This window comes from Trichechus manatus, unplaced genomic scaffold (assembly GCF_000243295.1).
Source record: "Trichechus manatus latirostris isolate Lorelei unplaced genomic scaffold, TriManLat1.0 scaffold00002, whole genome shotgun sequence".
Taxonomy (NCBI): Eukaryota; Metazoa; Chordata; class Mammalia; order Sirenia; family Trichechidae; genus Trichechus; species Trichechus manatus.
Genome location: NW_004443938.1, coordinates 29,592,835 through 29,609,656, shown reverse-complemented (window position 1 = coordinate 29,609,656; position 16,822 = coordinate 29,592,835). Strand labels below are relative to the sequence as shown.

Genomic DNA, 16,822 nt, shown 5'->3' with positions numbered 1-16,822 from the left:
ACGGTCTGTGTACATGTTATCAGGAGGAACCGTCCCTGGAGAAGGATATCATGATTGGTAAAGTAGAGAGTCAGCAAAAAGAGGAAGACTCTCAACGAGATGGATTGACATTGGCTGCAACAATTGGTTCAAGTATTACAAAGACTGTGAGGATGGTGTAGAACCAGGCTGCGTTTCGTTTTGTTGTACATAGGGTCGACATGAGTCAGAAATGACTAGAGGGCACCTAACAACAACAATCTGTTTGTCATATTAGCAAACTTTATGACAATAGTTTCTAATATTCTGGAACAGCAATATTCCCTCCTTATTTTATTTTGAGACTCCCTTCGTTCTAAGAAAATAGAAAGTTTCATATTAAATATTTATGATGATGATGATACATACAATTATGTATATATATGTATAAAGATACATATAGGTGTATATAGCTATATATATGTACATACATACACACCATTTATACCTATATTTATCTTTATGTACATATATCTATTTCTACAAATTTCTATGACAGAAAGTCTTCCCCTGGAGCTGACTTCGGACTTCTAGCCTCCTACACTGTAATATTTCTGTTATAGCAGCACTAGATAACTAAGACAGAATTTGGTACTGAGAGTAGGGTGCTGCTCTAACAGATACCTAAAATGTGGAAGCAGTTTTGAAACTGTGAATGAGTAGAGGCTGGAAGAGTTTTAAAGTGACTAATAGTAAAAGTCTAGATTGCCTTGAAGAGACTGTTGGTGGAATTATGGACATCAAAGACAATTCTGATGAGGACTCAGAAGGAAATGAGGAGAGCTATTACACTGGAGATGGCGAGAAGCTGCAGCAGAGAAATAGCACCAGCAGAACCAGGAGACCAGCACAAGACAGCACTAGAGCCAACACACAGAGCGAGAGAGCTGAGTGCTTTGTGCAGGAGTGGGGTACCTCTGGGCACCTATTGGTGAAGCTAGGCTTGCCAACCCATGGAGCAAGAGAGCTGAGTACCTTCTGCCCAAAGTTTACTGGCAGAGTGGGGTACCTACAGGCACTTATCGGTGGAGCTAAAGAGATTTGGAACACTTGCCCCAATGGGGCAGAAGTGGGGCCAGAGGCCAAGGAATGAGGAAGCATAAGCTGAAGAGACAAGGAACACAAGAAGCAGAGCTACCTCAGTCTCTACTCTGAAAGGTTGGCGGTTGGAACCCACTAGTGCTCCACAGGAGAGAGATGTGGCAGTCTGCTTCCATAAGGATCTACAGCCTTGGAAATCCTATGGGGCAGTTCCACTCTGTCCTATAGGGTCATGAGTCGGAATCGACTTGACAGAAGTGGGTTAGGAATTTTGGTTAGCTTAGAATTATGAACCATAATTCTAAACTGGTGTATTGTTTGTTTTTTCTATACTTATATATTTTTTACTTTTATTACTTACTTAATATTTTATTTATTCTTTTATACCTATGAATTTTACATACTATTTTGATAACTTCAAATGTAGAAATATTTCCAGACCCGCAGTGCCTCTTATTTATCAAATAATTATATATACAATTTTGTTAAGGAGCTCAAAAAAATTTTATGGGCACATCAACAGAATTCTTAAATCTACAAATTAATGAAGCCAGTTAACCAGTTGTCATTGAGTGGATTCTGACTCACGGTGACCCTATGTGTATCAGAGGACCGTAATCCGTAGAGTTTTCAATGGTTGATTTTTCAAAAGTAGATCTCCAGGCCTTTCTTCTAAGGCCCCTCTGGATGGACTCAAGCCTCCAACCTTTTGGTTAGCAGTTGAGCACGTTAACCATTTTGCACCACCCAGGGACCCCTAAATTAATGAAATCTATCTATAAATTAATATAAATCATCTATTTCTGCAAGGATGCAAGAAGCTGGGTATGTGTATAGGTGTTTTTTAGGTGTCAGGATAATTTATTTAAATCTTAATATGTACTTCTTCTCCTATATTTTTCTCTCCAACTGTTTCAAGTAGGTAGTCAGGCTTCGATCGCCCCTCTGCAAAGCAAGTTTGTGGTTAGAAATATGAATCTGAAGCAACCCCACTCTGGCTTTGGTTCTTTGATGTCATGAACTTCTCGAGGGACTGGGGCAAGGAAGGCCATGGAGAAAGGCAGCAAAGGGAGACAGCCTAAAGGAATGGTGCAGGAAAGAAGGGATTAGCCCTATACACATACACCTCCCGTCAGTGCTTCAGCTTATGTTGGTTTCGATAAAAGGCTTTTCAGCTAGAACCGAAAACTGGCAGGACTTCCCAGGATATTTTGCTCATTTTAGGATTTCAAGACATTTGTACATTCCCAAAGGGTGACAAGGAAACTCCAATAATGACCAAGAGTAAATTATATTTCCTGCTAAAACTCCAGGACAATGGCTTAGAGCCAAATTTAATTTGATTAAAAAAAAAAAAATCTAAAAATGTGCCATTTCTTGTTCACCCCTGTTTTTCCCATAGCTATACCTGCAGCCAACTCATATGTCCAGTGCAGATATATCATTTGTAATGCCTGGTGAATTTGTAGTATTTCCTAAAAGTCAAAGTTCACGTTTCCTTATCTCCTAAGGACTATCACAGTAAAGGTCCATATGAAAGGCTTGATTGTTGGAAGGCGGATAGTATTTAAAAGATCTTTAAAAAACCCATTGGCTTTGAGTTGATTCTGACTCATAGCGACCCTATCGGCCAGAGTATAACTGCCCCATAGGGTTTCCAAGGAGCGGCTGGTGGATTTGAACAGCCAACATTTTGGTTAGCAGCCTAACACTTAACCATTACCGCACCCGGGCTCCGAAACTAATTCCCATGCAATCCAGATGGGACACGAAAGACCTTATACATTATTTACTTATTTATTTTTCATTCTTATTTCTTTGGAAATGCAAATGAACACTCCCTCCTCTTTTATGGCTTAAATAGAGGCACGCTTTAATACAGATACCTTTTTAATAAAAAGAATCAGAGGTTACACACTTACCCTTCTGACAAACTAGTAAAACAATTTAGGATTTTTGACTACAAGTGTAGCTTTTAGATAAAGAGAAAATAGTTATACATTTATCTACCAAAGATTATTTTGTTTGATATTTATTTGGATTTACAGACAGTGGAGCAGGTTAATTGGTATGCAAACTTAAAAGATTGGAAATGATGGCAGATTGGTGAGGGGGTGTCTGTAGCATCCATTAGCGCTAATGCAAAACATACTTCTACAAAAGTCAAGCCACTTCTAATCACTACTTTTCATATTCTGAGAACACTGGGTTTCTGAGTATTTTCATAATTTCATAAAACGATAAAAGCATTAACGGAAGCATCTTTCTTATGTAAAATATTTTATATAAATTACTTGTTAGAAGTAGATTTTTTTATTTTAATGACAGAATATCATTTTAAGGCAAATCTTAATTTTATGAGATTAACAGTGTGGCCTCAGAGTAAGCAATTGTCTCTGTGCAGATAAATACATGGGAACACAAGCTATCACATTTCTATGCATAATTAATGCAGCTGTGGATGGAGTGGCCCACCTGGGAGTCTGTGGATCTCTATAATATTTATGAACTTGAAACTGACCATGGGCACATGCTTTCTTCCCAGCTGCTGCCTTGGTTTTTAATGCCACTGCATGCATTGTTTCCTTGTAGCATTTCAATGCTGGTGCAAATATAATCTAGACCACATAACATTTCCAGCATGAAGTAATAGCTATCCAGGCAATTCTTAGCCACTTCCTTTGGAGACAACTGGCCTGGACGCAAGCCTATAGCTCTTAATTAAGTCGTAAAAGGAGCCTCACAGTCTCACATACATCCTTTGATCACTTTGATGAGGGATAAAAAACATTTCGTGGAGTCATATTTTCACAAAGCTATCTTATTGTCAATGGATGTTAGATATAAAATAGTACTCAGAATCTTAAGCAGTCATAATAAAAGCATCTTTCCTCCTAAAAACCCCAGCCCTGTACCTTTTGTTTTGAAGGCGAAGTTACATAACTTGCATACGTAAGGCCGTACATCAGTATGAGTGCGGATGTGTTTTTTAAGCATGCTTGGCTTCTTACAGCGAATCCCACATTCCTCACAGATGTACTTTCCACGTCCACGTCCTCTAACATATACGTAGTCTTCATTTGATTTATACCTGTTAAAAAGGGGGGAACGCATATGCTTTTAGTATGTTATGTATCAAACCAAAAGCTAATCATTTGCATGGCCAATTATTATGAGGGTCTTTTACAAATATTCAGCTTTACTTTGATGAAGCTTATGAAATTCATGCAGCAAATGCCTAAAAGAACTAGACAACAGGGAGCCAGATTTGGCATTGTAAACAGAGTGTCACTGTTTCTACTAATTACATTTTGTTAAGCCTTTCTTCCCGCCAAGAAAAACATGGGGTTCAAGACGGAATTGGTTCTTCTATTAGGTGTAAATATATACACTCAGGGTATAGACATTAACACAAGCTTACTGCCCCAGTGAGTTGCAGACTTATGCAACTTTGGCCTCTAGTGTAGCCTCCAATCAAAAGATATCAAAAGGCATACCCATAAATTTGAATCATCATACTTCCTTTATTAGTATTATTACATCTAAGATATGCATGCACAACACACATACACAAACTTCTAAATTTGATAAAAACAAGTATGATGACAACAGAATACTTCATCGCAAGTGTTTACTCTATTTTTACAATCCTGGCATGAGAGTGTCTCAGGAAACTTCTCATTTACACGGGCTAAGCTTGACATACCGACTGCGGTCTACAGATTTGATCTGCTCTTCCTCAAGACTGTGAATCTGCTTTAAAGTACAGTCTAGATTTCAACTGGCTTCCTGAAGGTACTATTACATAATGAAGCTAGAAATTCTATTTTTCAATCAAATTTGCATTTATTTCCAGAAGCTTTTCATAGAGAAGTTTGAAAGAATTTCTGAGGTCATCTAAAAACCAAAACCAATCTGTTGCCATCCAGTCAATTCCAATTCATAGCAACCCTATAAGACAGAGTACAACTGTCCGGTAGGATTTCCAAGGCTGTAATCATTACGGAAGCAGACTGCCACATCTTTCTCCCACAGAGCAGCTGGTGGGCTTGAACTTCCGAACTTTCGGTTAGCATCTGAACGCTTAACCGCTGCATCATCAGGGCTCATTTTCTGAGGTCTTCTAGTTAAATCAGTTGGATAAACAAAGTCTTAGTTATTTAGTGTGATAATCAAGGGAATAAACTTACCCCATGCTCAACCATCATATGATCTATCATAGAGTACGGGAGCATTCTACTGACTAATTCAGTGAGTATCATTCTCTCTTGAATCACTGCTAGGCTAGAATTATGGGTCTAATATCATTCTTGGAAAGATATTCCTTTCAAGGGGTTCTTATTTTTTTATTTTAAAAGGTAAACTGACATACAAATGTCCTAATTCACTGTGGATTTACTTAAAGACACTAGATACATGGTATTTTTTTTTTCTTTAAACAATCCAAGAGCATTGGCAACTTCTCTATTTTGTCTGAGCAAATCCATCACCAGAAATAAAGGCAAGCTCAATTTCAATAGCCCAATCCAGTGAAGGATTGTTAGGGGAGAAAATCCAACAAATTTTTACACTACCAGCTCTGTTATAGATACTATTTAACCTGAACATTATCTGCTTTTGTGTCAGTACTAATCCAGGTGAAAGCTAAGTAGCATAAAATTTATGAATAATCAATTTTGTATGCCTTTTGCTTCTTTAAATCTTTCCCCTTTTACAAGAAATTTCCAACTTCATCTTGTTATTCAAAACTATTTTGAACTTTACATTTTATCTCACATTGTCTTTTGTAATAAAGTAGAAAAGAGCTTAAAGATACAAAATATCTTTCACCTTTTAATTTCACTATTCTCTGCCCCTAACTAGATAAAATTGCTTAAGGAATATAGAATAGAACAAATGATTTTATAAAAAAGCTAATTTTCCTCAGGGAAGGATATTTCAAGCTCCATTGTAACCTATCATCATTGTTGGTTGGACATATATTTTATATTCAAATAATAAAATTTTATTTTTAATATATTAGCTGAGTAACCTGTTTCCAGAATAAAAATACAGTAAAATTCTGTATAAAAAGATAACTGTGTATTAGAGAAATCTGTACAAATAAAGTATGTATCATACAACAGTTCTGCAGACTCAAGATCTACTTGATGAGAATGAATGGATTTTGAAAAATAATTAAAATATATGTTTAGCTAAATTACTACATCTATGAATGAGATAATATAAGGAATATATACGTTTAAAAATATGGTCTGTAGTACTTTACTTTTTAAGAAGTTACACCTTTTCAATCAGCAGAATAATAGGTGGTAATATACTGCTTAAAATGAACACCTGGCCACCACCAGGTTGAAGTTGGATCACAGATTAAGAGCCTGGCCCATAACAGGGGGCAATGAAAGGAGGAGGAAACGAAATATGGCCACAATCCTTTCGGATTATCAAAACACAGCAATAAAATGTTCACATTTTTTCACTTGTGTCCTTTCTTAATGAGATGGGCTCCCCAAAGCATACAGTAACTGAGAAGGTCTCCCTAATCTAGTGGTACAAATGCACTGCTATGAAGAAGCTGCTGAATGTAAGAGTGTTGATTCAGTCACAGGGACCTCTCAGTCTCTGGGGAAAGATAAAAGCTGTATTTCTCTCGTTTGTGTTAAAAGATGAGGGATGACAAAAAACATTCATTGAGACAATCTTCGCAGACTACATACAATTGTGATTTTATGGCAAAAGTAATAGGCAGCCAAAGGGGGAAAAACCTAAGGGGAAACAACTTGAATAATCCATGTCCAGCATGGTAAAAGTGGGTTAGAAATCGATATTTTATCTCACTAAACATTCAACATTTTGTAGTCAAACAAGAAACATTATTTTGTACCCCAAATACAATTGGAATAAATTCATGCTCAAGAAAATGTGTAAATTATGGATCTGTTGTAGAGATAAGGCTAGTTATATCATAATCCCAAAAATGTGGTTAATGTGTTTTAAATTTTTTTAATTTTAAAAGCATACGTCTGGGCTTTTCCTTCCATGTGACTGGATTGAGGATACAATCCTATCAAAATCTAAACCTGTTAGATATTATACATATATGTAATTTTTCGTAAAGTATGCCGATAACAAAGTCATTGAACTTATTACTTGAGTTTCTAGAAATCTGAACTCAACATTTAAAAAGAAATTCCTAAAGACTGAGGAACTGTCAAGACCAGAGGAGACTGGGGAGACTTGACAGCTAAATGCACTGTGGTACCCTGGTAGGGATCCTGGATGAGAAAGAGAACATTGGTGGGAAAACTGGTGACATCCCAATGAAGTCTGGAGTCCAGGTAATAATAAAAGCAGACAAACAAATAAATTAACTAATTCCTGGGATTACACATGAGTGTACATGATTTCATTTTTGAAAGCACAGCATAAAAATATGTCCATTAATACACAAATGCCCATAAAAATATTATTAAATAATGAACAAATGTAGAGGACATAAAGCGCTCACCAATTTAGTTGACTGCATACTAAACAAGAAGTGTGAAAATTTAAGAGAGAGGTTTGAACCATACAGAACAGGGACATTTTCATTAAAAGCATGTTACAAAAGCAAGGACCAAACCAAACACCAAATCCGTTGCTGTAGAGTATGAACTCATAATCTGTGTTACCAGCCAGACTTCTGAAATGTGCAGAGAAAGGGAATTCCCTGTAAGCTTCCAACCAGAGTTGATACTATTCTTTCCACGCAGACATTCGGGGCTATTTACTTTGACTTAACGTGAACATTTTACATTTGCACTTAATGTTTCCTTACCCTCCTTCAAAAATTTTAATTCGGATTGGCTCAGTCTGTTTGGATCCAATATCTTTCTCTCCATGAATATCTCCTTTCCCTCTTTCCTTTAAGATATTTCCCACTAGTTTCCTTTCCAGTTTGCTGCCAAATAAAAATGACGCATCAGGTTTCATCTGTAGGAGAGAAAGAGAGAATCATTTCACACGATTTCCCTAAGAAGGGAAGGCTAGCTCACACCCTCCACTCCCTACTCTTCTATAATCTCTGAAAATTAGCCATAATTCCATGCTGAAAGGCCCGATTCTGGTTATGTAAAATAAGGGACACTTTGGATAAAATCAGAGAATGAGAGTAGAAGGAATTCAACATTTCAGTGAAAAGATACTCAGTTAGCACTTACTCTGGAAACACGAGTAAAAACATAAAAGGTAAGTTCTGTATCCTGAAGTAGCAATTAAAATAATCCATATTATTTAAGAAAGTGTTCCCAAAAACTATTGAAGGGAAAATGGTAACTGAAATAAGTGCAAATATATTTGTTTAAATTCTCCATTTGCTTCATTAATAACCTACCATGAACTCCAAGGTGTTCCTTCTTAATATTTTTATAATTTTACATGTAAAGTATTGGTTGTTCATGTAGGAACAAGCCAGAAAATAACTTGGAGAAAATAAGTTTTGAAAGAGACACACAGAAAATAAATGTGAGTGAAATGGGGATGTAGTCCAGGGGTTGGACGCTGGAAAGAAAGATCAGGAAGGAAACATGAATGATGCCAGAACTGAACTTTGCAAACTTAAAATAAGAGGATTTATTCTCCTTGACGATACTTTTCATTCATTAGCATTAAACACAGTACGTCTGCTAGGTCACTGAAACAGGTCAGAAAGGAGAAGAACCCTAGTGGCAGAATTTCCTGGGCTTCAGGGTGAAGCAGATACTGAGTTTTGGGGCTTTCTCTGGGACCTCATAACTAATTGCACAGTCAGTGGCCTCTTTCACCCAGTGTAATGGTGCTACTGAGGGCTCCCCCAACTCTGACCTTAATTTTACCTGTAGGTTTTAGACCTCACATCCTTCCCTGTGTATTCTGCTTAGCAATCAAATCCACCATCCAGAGTGCTTTCTGAAAGAGTATTTGTTACCTGAGCAAACTGTTTCCAAGCACTTGATGATGTCAGCTTGCCGGTTCCAGGTCTATGCATAGCAGCCAGAGTGTAAATTTCTGCGGTCATTTTTTGCTTGGACCTCAGAAGAGCCAGAGTGGTCTTGGTGTTCAGTCCGGATGGGTTTGGGTTACAGGAACTAACGCACCATGAAGCATACACCGAGGATTTGAAGGTGGCCTGTTGCACATAATTGGGTTTTGTATAATTCAAGAAGCACCAACTCACAGTAGTTGTTGTCCGAAGACTGGGGAACTGAAGAATCTGCTGGAAATCTGCCACATCCGTGAAAAGAAGAGTTGAGTTTGCCACTTTCCCACTTGGGCCAGATGCCATCTGGACCAGCATGCCAACAGGCAGCTTCTGGCCCTTGCCTTGCCCTTCGGGCTGACTGTCCCCTGGTGGCAATGAAGAACTTTGTGGGCTCATGCTCATATCAGATGCTGTCTCATCAATGTCTAACTCATCTGATGACTCTTTGCTTTCAGAAGGCCCACTGGGCCTCTGACCCGGAGGTGGTGCCCGGGAGCTGGAAAGCATCTCCCTGCTGGGTGGGAATGGCTCCCTCGAGGGCGTGCCGGCAGACGGGTGGTCTTGAGATGAGGAGGGTGACAGTGAGGAGAAGGAAGATGACCCTGACTGTGAGCCATCCTTTGGCTCAGAAGCACAGCCTTGCCGAACCAACTGGGGCTTCTGTGGACGGGAGAGATCCTTTTTGATGTCGGAGTTGGTTAGCTCCACAGCACTGAGCTCCTCAACAATCTGTCCATACATCTTTTCCTCTTTCACCCTTTTCTGCTGCTTTGTTTCCATGAAAAGTTCTAAGCTGCTGGCTGGAGAAAGCATGCGCTTGCTACCTCCAAGGGTGGCGACACTGTCAGAGGTGGAAGGTAAACATAATGGGATTGAGGATTCTAAGCCAAGGGGTAAGGTCTGAGGTACTTTCCAAATGGGGTATTTTTCCAAGCCTGCATGCTGCCCTAACACCTGGGCGATGTTAAACCCTATCCCTTGCATGGCTGCATTGGTTACCAGTGTTCTTTGTGTCATATTCTCGTCAACTTTGCATATGACAATCGCAGGGCTGTTCTGCCCAAGAATCTGAGAAATGCTTGTGTACATGACACTCCCGTAAGACGGTACATGGGTCTGGATCCTAACAGGAACCACTGCTCCTGGTAAGGACTGTAAAGGCCCAGCATTTGCCGAGGCAAAATCTTCTTGAAAAAGCTGCTCAGAAGGAGTATCCATTGACTTAGTGCTCTGGTCTGAGGGGAACTTTGGAAGAAGACTCTTTGAGTGTAGCCCTGATGTTCCTGAATAACATGGGTACGTTTGATCTTTTGCATGTGCGTAATCTGCAGATTTCTTCCCACTGTGCTCTAAAACGTGCTCTAAGGGGTAGCTAGGATGAATTTCTGACTGGAAAGAAGGTTTGCCATAGCTCTTCTGAGGGTGTGGAGCAAAGGGAGGTGGGAAATGGGCCTGCCACCAGGGAGGCTGCTGAGCTGGCAGGTGAACCATACAGACAGTAGGATACTGAAACTGAAACAAGGCATTCTGAATTGGAGAAAATGGAATCGTCTCTTGATGGGGAAATAAATGTGGCTGTTCAGATAAGTGCTTGCTGGCAGTATAAGACGTGGGTTGTATCAAGGGGTTTCTCAAAGATTCCTGACTGTCCATGTGCATGATCTGTTGCTGGGCCAGGTGGAGGGACCCTGTACTCAGCTGAGCACAAGGACCCACAACCTGCTTCGCAGGGTCTTCGGCTTGCAGGGGAGGAAGCACAGCAGACGGGCCGTGGTGCCACGTGGACCTGAGGCCTGCGTGCAGGTGCTCCATCTGCTCCTGCTTCACACTCTGATCTATACCAGCATCACCTTGGGCAATCTCTGGGGAACCACTGAAGGAAGCCTGCCGAACCAAGAAGCATTTCTTCCTCTCTCGTGACGGTGATAATGTTGAGGCCGGCGCTCCTGCCATGGGAGCATGAGACAGGTTTCCATAATCAAATGACTTGCTCCGAATTTCAGGGACTTCTGTTGGGTGAGGACAAGGCATCTGCTCAGACGAGCAGCGTCGCATCTCTTTCTGGTGGTGATGACCAGGGACAGACAATGAGTATGAGCCAGCAGGGACGGTCAGAAACTCGGAATGCTTCCCAAACTCATCCTGCCTTGGAGGTGCAGCAAGCTTAATGGTTTCTTCTCTTTCAAAAGACATTGAAAAACTGGAGCTGTGGGATAAGTTGCTTTCTTGACTGGGGCTGCGAGAGAGGCCGGTTCCTGTAGACTCAAAGCTGGACTCCCCAGAAGAGTGCTCCATATCTGCAAGTCGCAAACGCTTCTTTTTAGGTGGCAACTTCTCAGCTGGGAGCTGGGAAAGGGTCTCACTTCTCTGGGGCCACTGAAATTCCTCCACAGGTTTTTCTGGTTCCTTACTCTGTGCTTCTTTCTCCTTCTCTGGTTTATCAGGTTCTTCTGTCACACGGATCTCAGGGACTTGAATGTTGTGCTGGCGAACCAACCTGGGCTGTGTGTGATAGGACTGCTGCTGTACCTGCTGAGAAGGGGACGGTTTCCCCCCACTTTCTGCACTGTCCCCCTGTGCAGCCCACTCTGGACTCACTGGGGCTTCTGAAATCTCACTGTCACAAGTCTCAGAAGGTGAAGAGGCTTTATCCTGTGCACAAGCCACGAGTTCGGCAGACTCAGACCTTTCAAATGAATTGGGTCGACTCAGCGAGTTTGTGTGCTGAATCACGGAAATCACATTCCCAGGAGGCTTCCTGCCACCTAGGTCTGACATCTTGTCTGAATCGGTGGCGGAGGGCAACTCCTCTGACCCAAGAGATGGACTTCCGGATTGCAGTTGGGGTCGACATGGGTCAAAGCGCTCAGAGTGACCATGAGCAGGGTTCTCATGTCCAACCATGGCAAATCCACTCCTTACTCCTTCCTGCATCTGCAATTTGGGGTCATAATCTGGAGTCATTATGCTCATGGGAGTGCTTACTACGCTGCTGCAAATCATGGGGGTGTCTTCCTCATCTCCTACACTCTTCTCTTTCCGGCGTTTTCTATTTTCACATGTAGTTCCAAACATGGTTGGCACTCCCTGCAATGGCACCAAGGGATCCATAAAATACTCTCCACCATGTTTTAAAGAACTTAAGAAAGAAATATCCCTGTGGCTTGGCTTTGGTGGTTCAGAGTCTTCCCACTTCTTATAGGGTTTCCGACATACATCATAGTCATACCCAACCCTATCCCCAGGAATCAATTTCTTTTCCTTCAGGGATGAACCTGTGGTACCTTTTGACATCCTGCCATGATGCTCTACCTCTACATGCCCCTCCTGTACTGAAGGCAACTCAAATGCTGCTTGTCTTCTTAACATGCGCTGAGGGGGTATTCCTACTGTCCCTGGATAGAACACATCATCTGAACCAGTCATCCTTTCATCAAATGAGTGACTTCCTCTCAAAGAAGAGGGGATACTTAAATTAGTTGCTGAAGAAGTTGGCATTGAGTTGCTTCTAATAAGGGGTAAAGAATCTACAGGAGCTTCTAAGAGGATTGGGTTGCTGCCTTGGAAATTTGCTGAATAAAGTTTTCCTTCATTCCTGATAGATGATACAATCGGCTGGGATTGTCTGGACTCACTATTGAATTTAGAGGATTTCAGCATGCCTGTTTGACTGGGGTCAATGTCTCCTTTGCCTGGGATCAGCTGTGATACAGGATCTTCAAACATCTTGACATCTAACCTGGTGTTTACATGAGGTAATGATTCCATTATGCTCTTCCTACCCATTGTGGTGCGCTCCTGACTTGTGGTCGTAACACTGAGTGCATTTCTTGGACTAATCCGACCGTATTTTCCAAAGATGATTTCTTCATAAGACTTTGCATTTGTGTTTGGAGGGCTTATTTGCTGCTCTGCACTTTCTGAGCGAGAAAAGTAACCAGAATCAGTGCTTCCTTTACTGTGCGGGCTCAGGAGATTTAGAGATGGCTCAGAGTCTTGTCCTTTTTTCTCTGACAGTCTTAGTGCAAGTTTCTGTTTAACTGTATGAGAGTCATCAGCTTTAGCATTTAAAGACGGATTTGCTAACATATCAGAGCCAATATACTGAGAGCTTTCACTAGGCAATGGAATCCCACTTTTGGGGATAATCAGAATGGGAACCTTCATCGGACCTCCCAGTGACTCTTCCAATGACCCATGATAGCTGCCTCTGCCAGCAATATCCAACGGGATTGGAGGGCCGGGGCTCATTTTGTCAGAAGCCTCAGCAAATAATGAACTTTCCTCATCTGTGTCTGTACTCTGTTCACCATCTGAATGTATTTCTGCTTCTACGTCAATAAAACCAGCCTCTAGGTCCAATTTAGATACAGCTGACTCTGTGAAAGGTACTAACCCAGCCTTAATTGCATGGGCATGGGACTTCCTGTGCTTGTACAAATTGCTTTTTGTCTTGAAAGAGAAACCACAAGGTATACATGGATATGGCCGCTCCCCAGTATGGGACCTGATATGCTTTTTCAGTACACTTGGTTTGGCACATGCCCTGCTGCAGTAAGGGCAAATGTACTTGCCGGGCTTTTTGGGTTTGTGCTCTTTCTTGTGAGCATCTTCAGACTGGTCGATACTTTTCTGGGAGTATTGGCTATACACAGGATTCAGACTTGAAATCTTTTTTCTAGGATAACCACCACTGTGGCCATGTATAGGAAAAGGAAGTAAGTCCTCAGAGGCAACAGATTGCAAATGGCCAGGAAAAAGCCACGGAGGGCCTTCTAGGCTCTGATGGGACTTGTTGCTGTGCATGACCCCCTGTGGCAATGAGTGCTGAGGAAAAGAGAGTGAGTGTTGGCATGAATAAGGACTCGGACAGTGCGGTGGGTATTGCTTCTCCGGGACTTGCTGGGCCACTTCACTAGGTGGTGCCAGTTTCCCAGAACCAAAGAGTTGTGCTGATGCTGTGTTTCCGATTTGCTCAGGATCTATTCGTGGTTGCCGCTGTCCTTCTTGACTGCCAAAAGTGCTCATCTTAATAACAGCTGATTGCTCCTGTCTCCATCTACCTGACGCTTTATCAGTTTCTCCAGACCTTGAGGTAGCTTTTTGTCCTATAGCTGTGTCCCCAGTGTCCATTTTGTTACACAAGGTCTTAAGTGCTAGTTCACGTGAAAGCCGTGCAGACTCATGGAGTGTATCCAAAGCTGTGCTTTATTAAAGCTTGGTTGCTTCCATGTTCCAGGGTGTCTGCAAACTTGACTGTTCTTTCTCTTTGGAACCTTCCACACCCACACCGCAGTCTATGAGCATTAGATGAAATGTCCTTGGACCAGGGCTATAACATAGTTCTCTCCATTATAGAAATGTCCATCCGAAAGCTAAGTGCAAATCTAAGAAGATTTCTTACGGCATTTGAATATTTTTGACTAGGATGAAATTGGGATGATGAATAGTCTAGGAGAAATTTTGCCCATCAACTAGAGCAAAGTTTGATCACCAGTTTCACTAAGATGCCATGACCTAAAGAAAAAGAAAACACACAGAGACTGTCATAAAAGTTATCAAACAAGAATTCAAAACCCATCTTAAGTAACCAGCCATAAATTGGATAAACTGAAAATGTTTTTTACTTCATGGAATTCTTTTTATAGCTATTACATTAGTTATGCTACTGTGCTGTCATTGTGTGACACGGAGTTGATTTCAACTCATAAGGACTCTATAGGACAGAGTATAACTGCTCCATACGGTTTCCTAGGTTGAAATCCTTATAGGAGCAGATTTCTGGGTCTTTTCTCCCTGTCAATCTGCTCCTGTAAAGTGGCTGGCCGGTTTGAATCACAGAACTCTCGAGAAACAGCCAAGTGACTTAACCATCAGGGCTCCTAGTTACACTACTAAAGGATATTAATTTCAAACCTAGCATTAAATCATAAGCATAAATCTCTTCCGTGTTTCGTTTAAATACCGCTTAATTTTGGTTAGAAAATTATTTGAAAGAAAACTTTTTCTAAAAATCATTTATAAAATCATAAAAATTTTAAAACCTTCATTAAAACACATTTAGGACTATTTCTAACCGAGTTTTATGACTTTCATGGTGAAGTGTACTATATTTTATAGCTTAAAAGCAGTGGATAGTGTAGCTAGACCAAGACTATAGAATCAAATATTATCATAAAATTTTGGAAAAGGTAGAAGAATGCATATAAACAAAACAACTCTGAAACCTCCATAATATAGGAAACAAAACATATCTAAAAGGACAGTTTAAAAACAAAATGATTACCTGAACGATTTAGAGTTCTTATGGGCATGATTGTCCTGACGCTTCCTGGCAACAAAATAAACGCAGTTAGAAGAAATTGTTCATTAAGCCACAGCATTGCTAGATATAAATCTCAATTATAAATTCATTATAAAGTTTCTACTTTACAAAGTTTTTTTGTTTGTTTATTTTTAACATAAGCATGCATACTGTTGTAATTAAATATTGGTTAGTAAAAAGATGCTACCATGCAACTATATTGCAGACTGCCAAATCAAAAGTCAAGTACTAGTTAGAATCTTACTTCCATGTCCCATTTGCTCCCTAATATAGAACTCTATTGTGATGATGCTGATGATAATAGCAGTTGCATTTAGAAAGGGGAAAGACCACAGAAATTCCCACAGAAACAGTCTTTTGGATGAGAAATCAGTAGTCCCTAGATTTCTGTTGCAAGATCTCTATAATCAAAAGTTCCCTCTGGCAATAGCCATTGAAGCATAATAGATTGATAAAGCAGTTGTCAGAAAAACTAAACAACAAGCATACTAACTTGAGTTTGATAGAATGTTTTAATATTCCGTTCTACTTTTTCCCCCCACAGTAATTTTCCTAAGCATCTTCTACAGAAAATGAGGCACAAACGGCAAGTGAAGAGTTGACCTCACAGTTCTTCCATGCAGGGTTACCTCTGTCGATTCCAGCAACCAGGTCAACCAGAATATACAATGTCAAACTTCAATTGGCTTTATTTTTTGTTTAATTAAATATTCAAAGTTCATGGAGATACAACCTCTGTCCAATTTTTATAGCTGAATATCATCCCCTCCCCACCTTAAAAAAAAAAACAGTTGCCATCACATCGATTCTGACTTATGGTGACCCCATGTATGTCAGAGTAGAACTATATTGGGTTTTCATGGCTGTGACCTTTCAGAAGCAGATCACCCGGCCTTTCTTCAGAGGTGCCGCTGGGGGCTCAAACTGCCAACCTTTTGGTTAGTAGTACAATAATTGTATCATCCTTTAAAATGGAAGTATAATATATATTTCCAATTCAAGACAGAAACACATGAGAGTCTTTCTTTAATTAGGATTCAGGGATTGGATTGCATAATTTGTTACTTTTCAGAGATAATATTTTATCATGGTATTGATTTATGTAGCTCCACCGCTAATAAAAATAATAATAGCTGCCATTTACTGAGAATTTACTATGTGCCAAATACTATTATAAAGCTTCATATACATCATATTATTTGATTTTCATAACAGCCTATGCAATAAACCAAAAACCAAATCCACTGTCATTGAGTTGATTCAGACTCATAGCAACCCTATAAGACAGAGTAGAACTGCCTCATAGGGTTTCTAAGGCTATAAATCTTTACGGAAGCAGACTGCCACGTCTTTCTCCCTTGGAGCAGCTGGTAGGTTCAAACTGCTGATCTTTCAGTTAGCAGCTGAGCGCTTTAACCACTGCACCACCAGGGCTTCTT

The 16,822-nt window shown here is 40.3% G+C and overlaps 1 protein-coding gene across 16 annotated transcripts in view; it reads right to left on the bottom strand.

Annotated features, from left to right (window-relative positions):
* HIVEP2 (HIVEP zinc finger 2) overlaps nt 1-16,822 on the bottom strand; it is a 243,284-nt gene that overhangs the window by 11,280 nt on the left and 215,182 nt on the right. For 15 of the 16 annotated variants that reach the window (XM_023729534.1, XM_023729576.1, XM_023729567.1 and 12 more), the window contains 4 exons: nt 15,345-15,389; nt 9,005-14,575; nt 7,877-8,031; nt 3,975-4,150 (listed from right to left, as the gene is read on the bottom strand). In XM_023729534.1, the coding sequence (XP_023585302.1) occupies nt 3,975-4,150; nt 7,877-8,031; nt 9,005-14,191 (5,518 nt within the window). In that variant the 5' untranslated portion in view covers nt 14,192-14,575; nt 15,345-15,389. Of the gene's footprint in view, nt 1-3,974; nt 4,151-7,876; nt 8,032-9,004; nt 15,000-15,344; nt 15,390-15,533; nt 16,168-16,822 lie in introns of those variants that run through there. The other variant, XM_004368865.3, reaches the window with a different exon arrangement.